This window comes from Lolium perenne, chromosome 1 (assembly GCF_019359855.2).
Source record: "Lolium perenne isolate Kyuss_39 chromosome 1, Kyuss_2.0, whole genome shotgun sequence".
NCBI lineage: Eukaryota > Viridiplantae > Streptophyta > Magnoliopsida > Poales > Poaceae > Lolium > Lolium perenne.
Window position 1 is genome coordinate 41839012 of NC_067244.2, and position 9594 is coordinate 41848605.

General features: G+C 46.8%; 1 protein-coding gene across 1 annotated transcript; it reads right to left on the reverse strand.

The window, feature by feature from the left end:
* Positions 1-7876: 7876 nt before the first annotated feature.
* Positions 7877-9256, reverse strand: LOC139838128 (uncharacterized). The gene has a single exon (XM_071827495.1). It carries the CDS (start codon positions 9017-9019, stop codon positions 7892-7894), a length of 1128 nt encoding a protein of 375 aa, XP_071683596.1. The 5' UTR covers positions 9020-9256; the 3' UTR covers positions 7877-7891.
* Between the last annotated feature and the right edge of the window lie 338 nt (positions 9257-9594).

Here is a 9594-nt window from a genome sequence, read left to right on the forward strand (position 1 = left end):
GCTCGCCCTTGTGTGGTGGTGGAGGCGACGCCGGCAGCTTCGCCTTCGGTGACGGCCGAGGAGCCGGCGGTGCGGCCGTTGATCGCGGCGGGTCTCGAGCCGCGATTCAAAACGGCGGATGCAGCACTGGAGGCCTCCTCTAGTGGGCCGCAAAGTCGATGGGCCTGGTTCGGTCGGGCCGTGATGGCTGTGCAGAAGGCGCCTCGCTGCGTCCCTATCGACAACATGCAGCAGTCGGCCGCGGTGATCCCAGCGTCGCTGCAGCTGACCACGGGCATGCTGGCATTGGGGCCGATGCACCGGCTGGCTATGCAGCAGCCGGCCTTGTCGCCACCTTCGTCGCAGCAGCCGACTTCGCAGGTCGATACGCAGCTGCACGGTGCGGTGGAGGACGCTACGCTACCGCGCCATCTGGATGCGGGCCAGCGGACCTTGAGGGTCTCGTCGTGTCCCACGGACGCACCCGTTGAGCCTCTGATACCGCCTCCATGGGCGGAGGGGTAGGCTGATGGGACGAAGGGCGCTTCTTCTTCGACACCCTCTTCTCCCGCGAAGGGGGACTCGCCTGGGGCTGATGTGATACAGGGGGCTACATCACCTTCTACCCCTGTATCGATGACCTCTTCTCCCTCACCGGCTTGGTCTCCACCGCCCTCGACTACTCCATCGCCGGTATCCACCCTGCAGCAGCCGCCACCCACGGTCCCTCCTCCCGTTGTTCAACCGACGGTGAGGAGGAGTGGGAGGTACGCTCTTGCGGTGGATGGGGCGGGGCCGACGGATGAGGACGCCATGCAGAGAGCCATGCGGCGTAAGGCTGAGAAGAACCTCGACACGGCAGGTACTAAGCAACCATCCAAGTCGTTTAATTCGTTTTCAGATACTCATATTTCTTCAAATTTGAGTAGCATAGGAGTTAATATGGGTAGTAGGTCTGTTGAGATTTCAGTTTCGGCCAATGTGTTGAGACAGACGGAGCTTGACCGTCTAACGGTTGTTCCGAATGTTTCCACTGGGCATGAAACAACAGTAGTAGACGATGAGGAAGAGGATGACATCCTAGATGGTCAGCTTCTCTCGGCTATTATTGGTAATATTTCAGAAGTCGATTTAGAATACGTGGAGCTTAGTTCTGATCTACAAGCTTCTGAACGTGGTTCTCGATCGTCGGCTGGAAAGAAATCTCGTAGATATAGCAAGAATACTAAATCTAAAATAGTTTCTCGATGAATGGCATGTTTCGGAATAGCAGAGGTCTTGGTGACTTGGCTAAACATTCCCACATTTCCGATGGTTGTAGAGATTATGATTTAGATTTCATTGCTATATCGGGGACGGGTAGGCGAAATTTCACACAAAGTTTTCTCGACCGACTGTCAGGCGGGATTAACTTTCAGTGGTTTTCTCGCCCGCCTCGTGGTAGGTCCGGTGGCATTTTACTTGGCGTCCGTATAGACACCATGACTGTCTTAGCTAGTTCTGATGGAGAGTATCACATTAAGCTCGACATTCAGAATAAAGCAGACGGTTTCACGTGGAGTCTGGTTGCTGTGTATGGTGCCGCCCAGAATGCTTTTAAGGCTGACTTTTTACGTGAGTTAGTAAATCTTACAAAAGATAATCCTTATCCATTTTAATCGAAGGCGATTTTAATTTGTTGAGATTTCCTCACGAGAAAAGTAAAGGCCGTTTCGATGGACATTGGCCTTTCTTGTTCAATGCTGTCATTGATAGCCTTGATTTAAGAGAAGTGTTTATGTCCGGTCGACAGTTTACTTGGGCCAACAACTTGCCTGAACCCACATATGAGAAACTAGATCGGGTGTTGATGGATACCGAATGGGAAAATAAATACCCTATGGTGTCAGTCCGTGCACTAGAACGTATTGAAAAACTGTCTGACCATGCTCCCATCCTCCTAACTACTGGGAATCCCCGTCCTGTTTGTAAACGGCCGTTCAAATTTGAACTTGGCTGGCTACATCGAGAGGGATTTCATGATATGGTTAAGAAGGTTTGGGAGAGACCGGTCGGGGGCAGCACTCCAATTTTGAGATGGAATAATAAGATGCGGACAATGCGCAAACATCTCTCTGGTTGGGCTGCCCATACGGCCGGTATCCTTAAAAAAGAAAAGGCTCGCTTATCAAATGTAATTGATGAGCTTGAGGCTGTTGCGGAGGTTAGATCGTTGTCTACGCAAGAGATTGAACTTAAAAATCAATCAAATGCGCAGATGGCGAGTCTTCTTCGCGAGGAGGAACTCAAATGGTATCAACGTTCCAAAGCTCAATTCATATTGGAAGGAGATTCAAATACGCGATATTTCCATGGCTTAGCCAATTGGGGACATCGGAAAAAACGTATTCATTCTCTTATTCAAGATGAATGGTTGATTGAAGGCCATGAGCAACTCAAATCTTACATTACTAATTATTATAAAGGTCCGTTTGGTCCTCTGGAGGAAAGCACATTCTCTCTTAATGAGGACTTAACGGACGATATACCCCAAGTTTTGAAGGAGATATGCCCTAGAGGCAATAATAAAGTGGCTATTATTATATATCTTTATGTTTGTGATAAATGTTTATATACCATGCTATAATTGTATTAACCGAAACATTGATACATGTGTGATATGTAAACAACAAAGAGTCCCTAGTATGCCTCTTAACTAGCTTGTTGATTAATGGATGATTAGTTTCATAATCATGAACATTGGATGTTATTAATAACAAGGTTATATCATTATATGAATGATGTAATGGACACACCCAATTAAGCGTAGCATAAGATCATGTCATTAAGTTATTTGCTATAAGCTTTCGATACATAGTTACCTAGTCCTTATGACCATGAGATCATGTAAATCACTTATACCGGAAAGGTACTTTGATTACACCAAACGCCACTGCGTAAATGGGTGGTTATAAAGGTGGGATTAAGTATCCGGAAAGTATGAGTTGAGGCATATGGATCAACAGTGGGATTTGTCCATCCCGATGACGGATAGATATACTCTGGGCCCTCTCGGTGGAATGTCGTCTAATGTCTTGCAAGCATATGAATAAGTTCATAAGAGACCACATACCACGGTACGAGTAAAGAGTACTTGTCAGGAGACGAGGTTGAACAAGGTATAGAGTGATACCGATGATCAAACCTCGGACAAGTAAAATATCGCGTGACAAAGGGAATTGGTATCGTATGTGAATGGTTCATTCGATCACTAAAGTCATCGTTGAATATGTGGGAGCCATTATGGATCTCCAGATCCCGCTATTGGTTATTGGTCGGAGTGAGTACTCAACCATGTCCGCATAGTTCGCGAACCGTAGGGTGACACACTTAAAGTTGGATGTTGAAATGGTAGAACTTGAATATGGAATGGAGTTCGAATATTTGTTCGGAGTCCCGGATGAGATCCCGGACATCACGAGGAGTCCCGGAATGGTCCGGAGAATAAGATTCATATATAGGAAGTCATTTTATAAGATTTAAAATGATCCGGAAGGTTCTAGAAGGTTCTAGAAAAGTCCGGAAGAAACCACTAAGGAAGGCGGAGTCCCGGAGGGACTCCACCTCCCATGGCCGGCCAACCCTAGGAGGGTGGAGTCCACCTTGGTCTCCACCAAGGGGGCCGGCCACCCCCCCACATGGAAGGGGGGAATCCCACCCCAAGTGGGATTCCCACCTTGGGTAGGTTTCCCTATCACATGGAAGGCTTTTGGTTCGGGTCTTATTCGAAGACTTGTAGTCCAACACTTGGGGCTTCCACCTATATAATGAGGGGCCAAGGGGAGGGGGCCGGCCACCCCAAGACCACAAGGTGGCCGCACCCCCTAGTGGCCGGCGCCCCCCTCTCCCAAACCCTAGCGGCCCTCTCTCCTCCATCACATCCCGCACGCTTAGCGAAGCTCCACCGGGATTCTCCACCGCCACCGACACCACGCCGTCGTGCTGTCGGATTCAAGAGGAGCTACTACTTCCGCTGCCCGCTGGAACGGGGAGGTGGACGTCGTCTTCATCAACAACCGAACGTGTGACCGAGTACGGAGGTGCTGCCCGTTCGTGGCGCCGTGATCAAGATCTTCTACGCGCTTTTGCAAGCGGCAAGTGAACGTCTACCGCAGCAACAAGAGCCTCATCTTGTAGGCTTTAGAATCTCTTCAAGGGTGAGACTCGATAATCCCCTCGTTGCTACCGTCTTCTAGATTGCATCTTGGCTTGGATTGCGTGTTCGCGGTAGGAAATTTTTTGTTTTCTATGCAACGTTATCCTACAAGTTTCTATGGAAGAAAATGGTCTACTAACCGCACCTTATACTGAGGAAGAGGTTCAGAAGGCAATTTTCCAAATGGAATGCAACAAAGCACCGGGTCCTGATGGTTTTCCAGCGGAGTTTTATCAAACTTTCTGGGATACGATTAAATCGGACCTTCTAGATTTGTTCAGTGACCTACATATTGGACAACTAGAATTATTTCGTCTAAATTTTGGTGAAGTAATCTTGTTACCGAAAGTTAATGAGGCAGAAAGGATTCAACAATATAGACCTATTTGCCTCTTAAATGTAAGTTTCAAGATTTTCACGAAAGTGGCCACCATTAGACTTAATACGGTTGCGGATCATGTTGTTCAGCCATCACAGACAGCCTTTATGCAAGGAAGGAACATCCTTGATGGAGTGGCGGTCTTGCATGAGACGGTACATGAGATGCATTCTAAGAAATTACATGGGGCTATTTTAAAACTAGATTTTGAAAAGGCGTATGATAAAGTTAAGTGGTCTTTCCTACAGCAGACACTCAGGATGAAAGGTTTTTCTCCAGAGTGGCGCGCTCTAATAAATGATTTTATGTATGAAGGTAGTGTCGCAATCCGGGTTAATGATGACACCGGCCACTATTTCCAAACACGAAAAGGGTTACGCCAAGGGGATCCGTTATCACCGATGTTGTTTAACATTGTAGCGGATATGCTGGCTATACTTATAGAGCGGGCCAAGGCTGATGGCCAGATTGAAGGAGTGATTCCACATCTGGTTGATGGTGGTTTATCTATACTTCAATATGCCGACGATACAATTCTGTTTATAGATCATGATCTTGAAAAAGCTCAAAATCTGAAATTAATTTTGGCGGCTTTTGAGCAGTTGTCAGGATTGAAAATAAATTTCCATAAAAGCGAATTGTTCTGTTTCGGTGATGCCCAAAACGATACGGCTCTGTATACAGAGTTGTTTGGTTGCGGGCAAGGCCAATTTCCTATTCGTTATTTGGGTATTCCGATTCATTATCGGAGACATACAATCGCGAAATGGAAATTAGTGGAAGAAAGATTACAAAAACGCCTTAGTAGTTGGAAAGGTAAATTGTTGTCCCTGGGAGGAAGATTGGTACTCATTAATTCGGTACTCACAAATATGGTAGTGTATATGTTATCATTCTTCATCCTACCGAAAGGAATTCTGCATAAACTCGATTACTATCGATCCAGATTCTTTTGGCAAGGGGACAACGAGAAAAAGAAATATCGACTGGTTAAGTGGAGTATAGTTTGTAGTCCAAAGATCAAGGAGGGCTTGGAGTTCATGACCTGGAGGTCAAGAATTCAGCTCTTCTGGGTAAATGGCCGTTTAAGCTACTTACTGAGGATGGGACTTGGCAAACTATTCTTCGGAGAAAGTATATCGGTTCAAAGACATTATCCCAAGTGGTTTGGAAACCTGGGGATTCTCACTTCTGGGCTGGTCTTATGGCGAAAAAAATGTATTCTTTCGCCATGGTACTTTCTCAATCAGGAATGGAGCACAGATACGGCTCTGGGAAGATGCTTGGCTAGACAATGCACCCTTAAGTGAACAGTATTCTGCTCTGTATAGGATTGCTCGTCGCCAAGGTGATACCATTGCTACTGTAATGGCTACCTCACCTCCAAATGTGACGTTCAGACGGGTTTTACTTGGACAAAGACTTGTGGCATGGAATACCCTAATTCAACGGCTCGGAGATATTCATTTATCACCTGAACCAGACGAATTTAGATGGAACCTTCATGTAGATGCATGGTACCTTTTCCGTAAAATCTTTCTACAATGCGATCCTTCTTTCTGACTTACCAGTTGACAACAATAAGAAGATTTGGAAGATGAAGATACCATTAAAAATTAAAAATTTTGGATGGTATCTTCGTCGTGGGGTTATTCTCACCAAAGACAATCTTGTTAAGCGGAATTGGCATGGAAGTACACTGTGTGTTTTTTGTCATCAGGACGAAACAATCAAACACTTATTCTTCCAGTGCCAGTTCGCGAGATCTATATGGTCTGTCATCCAAGTAGCGTCTACCTTATATCCTCCGACTAGTGTCGCCAATGTCTTTGGCAATTGGCTTCATGGTATAGATTCAAGGTTTAAGTTGCTTCTTAGGGTGGGGGCACTAGCAGTTATCTGGGCGCTTTGGCTATGTAGAAATGACAAGATCTTTAATGACAAAAATTGTTCTTTGTTGCAGGTCATCTACAGATGTACATGTATTCTCCGTTCATGGTTACCTCTACAGCGAGTGGAGAACCGACAGCTATTTACGGAGGTCTGTACACGGTTGGAGGCTACGGCGAGGGATACTTTTTCCCTACATGGGTGGCAGCATAGTCTACGGATAGATGCCCCACCTACACTTTAGGCGTTATATGATTCATCGTTCCGATATGTATCTCGCCTAGTTTTTATTATTTATCCTTTTGGACTTGAGACAACAAAACGGCTGTGTGCATCCTGGTTATGCAGAGGCTGGATGTAATTGCTTATTAAAGTAATAAAGCATCCTTTATCGAAAAAAAAATATACAGCTAATAAACTTGCACGAGAAAGAAGATTTGGCACCTCCAAGAGGAGTAAGCTTACATCAGAAAAGGAGATTTTGCTGCTTAACCGCATTTCCTTTAACGCAATGACAGGTGACGCTGCATTTTATTGATCAATATAAAAAGATAGGTCCGGTTTATGAGGGAAACCGAGTTTGAAAACCGTACTACCCCTAGCAAAGCTAAGACAATCACAACACAACACCTAGCAAGGTTAGAGGTTAGGACAGCAGTAGCAGCACGGCTGGGGTGCGGCAACACAACACACACCAATACTACAACAGCAATAACCGACAGCAACAAGCACAACTTCAGAGATTTGGGAGTAAGTTGGTAAGCAGTAATTCCACATTTCAAATAATTAACCCGCCACACTAGCTAGGCTGATTGGAGGGTACACACCAAATGCACATAAGTTGCCTCTTTAAAACAATCCACATAAGATGCAGAATCAGTTAGCAGATCGCAATCATGCCGCCGGACGCCAACGAAGCATGGCCTAGAATGTTGTTCTCAGTCTACTTCAGCAATTCCATCCGCTATGTAACTTAACCCAGAGAAGCAGTTCTCTGTCAACAGCAGCTTAGGTGTTTGCTGAAGTTTGTCAAAAAGGTTTGCCTGTGCGGAACATCAACACGAAGATGTCCAGAACACGGCCGAACAATAACACGAGCAGGGTGCAGATAGCTTCTATACATATGCAGCAAGGAGAGTGAGCGACGTTTCACCAGCGGCTCCAACTGGCGGAAGGATTTGGTCCTCGGGATGGCGTGGTGCACACAAATCACAAGGGACTGATGTATGACTATCTATAAGCCCAAATCTATACATTTTCGAAATAAAACATGTTCATAACGTGGCCCATGATTACCCAAGAACATGCATAAAAAAGTGGTATTTGTTTGGGGGCAGAACGACAGAAGAGAAATAATACACATCGACAAGACGTTTGCTTCATTGTATGCAGGGGATCAAAGTACAACTATAAAAAAACACATAAGTTGGCCATAAATGGCACCTGGTTTAGTACATAGCTAGAAAAAGAAACACAAAGAAGAAGATACGGAAAAGAGTGACTAGGCTTCTTATTGTAGGAGGCATCGGGCTAGAGGGGAGAATAGATGACCCTTGTGCCTGCAAGGTGGATTCTGTAGGTAGTAGCCAGAACGGCGACCGCACTGGCATCATATGATAACCATCATGCGTAATAAAAGGCCTTTGCGCTTCTTCCGTCCCTGTCTTGAGGTCGATGACATGGAGATAACTCTTGGTGGTGGTGGGCACGTGATTCAAAAAGTATATGCAGTTGCCTCTCAGACCATGGTCACCAGCCGAGCACGAGGCCCCAAAACAAGAGATCCCAAGCCTATCCCCACCAAGAAGGAAGACCCTGTCAGCACCAATCTCGTCCACCTCGCACCATTTTGGCTCTGAGAAATCCATCTTGTAGACCGCGTGATTGGCTATCTTGTGCACATTTTCGCCATCGAAGAAGATGACTACCAGGAAGAGCTCACCACTGGACTCAACCAAGTACATTGAAGCCATCCGGATGCTTAGCGGCAGATCGACCATGTCAACCTTTATGGTGTCAAGTTTCAGTCCCTCTTTTCCATCCTTAAACTCAATGACCCCCAACTCAGATGATGTTAGTTCAAAGTAAATCCTGCCACCGACAGCTGCAATGCCGTGGCCCATGGCTATGTTGGTCAGCTGGGGAATCCTGCCTTTGACGAACATGCTAGGTTCATAGCGGTGGCTGTCCCAGTTGGTTGCCCCAATCTTGCATACCCACATCTCATTGTCGTCAAGATCAAAGACCACAACAGAAGAGCCTGAAGCCGCACCTGGCATGTCGGAGAGCAAGCACTTGCAGCTTTCAGGGAAACCCTGCTCCTTGGGTGGCAGCTGGATCCTCTCGCCGTCCTGAGGCCGCCATAGGAACGTCTGGCAGGAGGCTGGGTCGAGAGCGAGCACCCAGCCCTGTGGGGTCACGAAGCAGCGGTAGCGTCGCAGCTCGTCGAAGGCTACCGGGCTCAGGGCTTTGCTGGAGATGCTGTATTGCGTCAGCGGTTCATCATCGGTCTGGGTTCCGAGATCGTTCACAAGCACCGGCAACAGCAACGCGCCTGGTTGCTGCACGGACTCCATCGTCGCCTCTATGGTCGATCCACAAGTAGGAGATGATATTTTCTGAAGCTTGTTCCCGATCACGCAGCAGCGATTGTGTCTAGTCGTATTGTTCTTCCCTTGTTGAGATGACTTGTGCTTGATGCAGTGCGTGCCTAGCTCGCCTTATATAGGCTTCAGGACTGCGATAGCCAACTCGAGTCGGAGATTACAATCCTTACCGTTCCGGAATCGGACTGCTGCTCTGCAACGAGAAGATGGAAACAAAGGTAGGAGTAGTAGTAAGTAAAGAAAGAAGAAAGTTGGATTCGGGGGTAATGAACTGGTATCCGATAGGAATTCGTACCTTTGTTCCTCTGCCGCGTTCGGCCTGATGGACTCCACGCCAGCCGGCAGCTTCCTCATGCTCCTACTGATAGCGTGCTGGATGGATGAATGCTTCGGTTCCGTTTGAATTTAAGTGGCGTGATTTGGTTTCTGGGTTCCGGTTTAGGCAGGCAGCCCACCGCATGCCCCCAAATTTCCTAAGAGAAGGGATAAAAAGGAAAAACTAACACCAATAGACCCATGGGCACTAGCACCCAGGTCATATTATT

What these genes read in the sequence shown, in the direction of transcription:
- LOC139838128 (XM_071827495.1), bottom strand. Translation starts at nt 9,019, where the DNA reads ATGGAGTCCGTGCAGCAACCAGGCGCGTTGCTGTTGCCGGTGCTTGTG.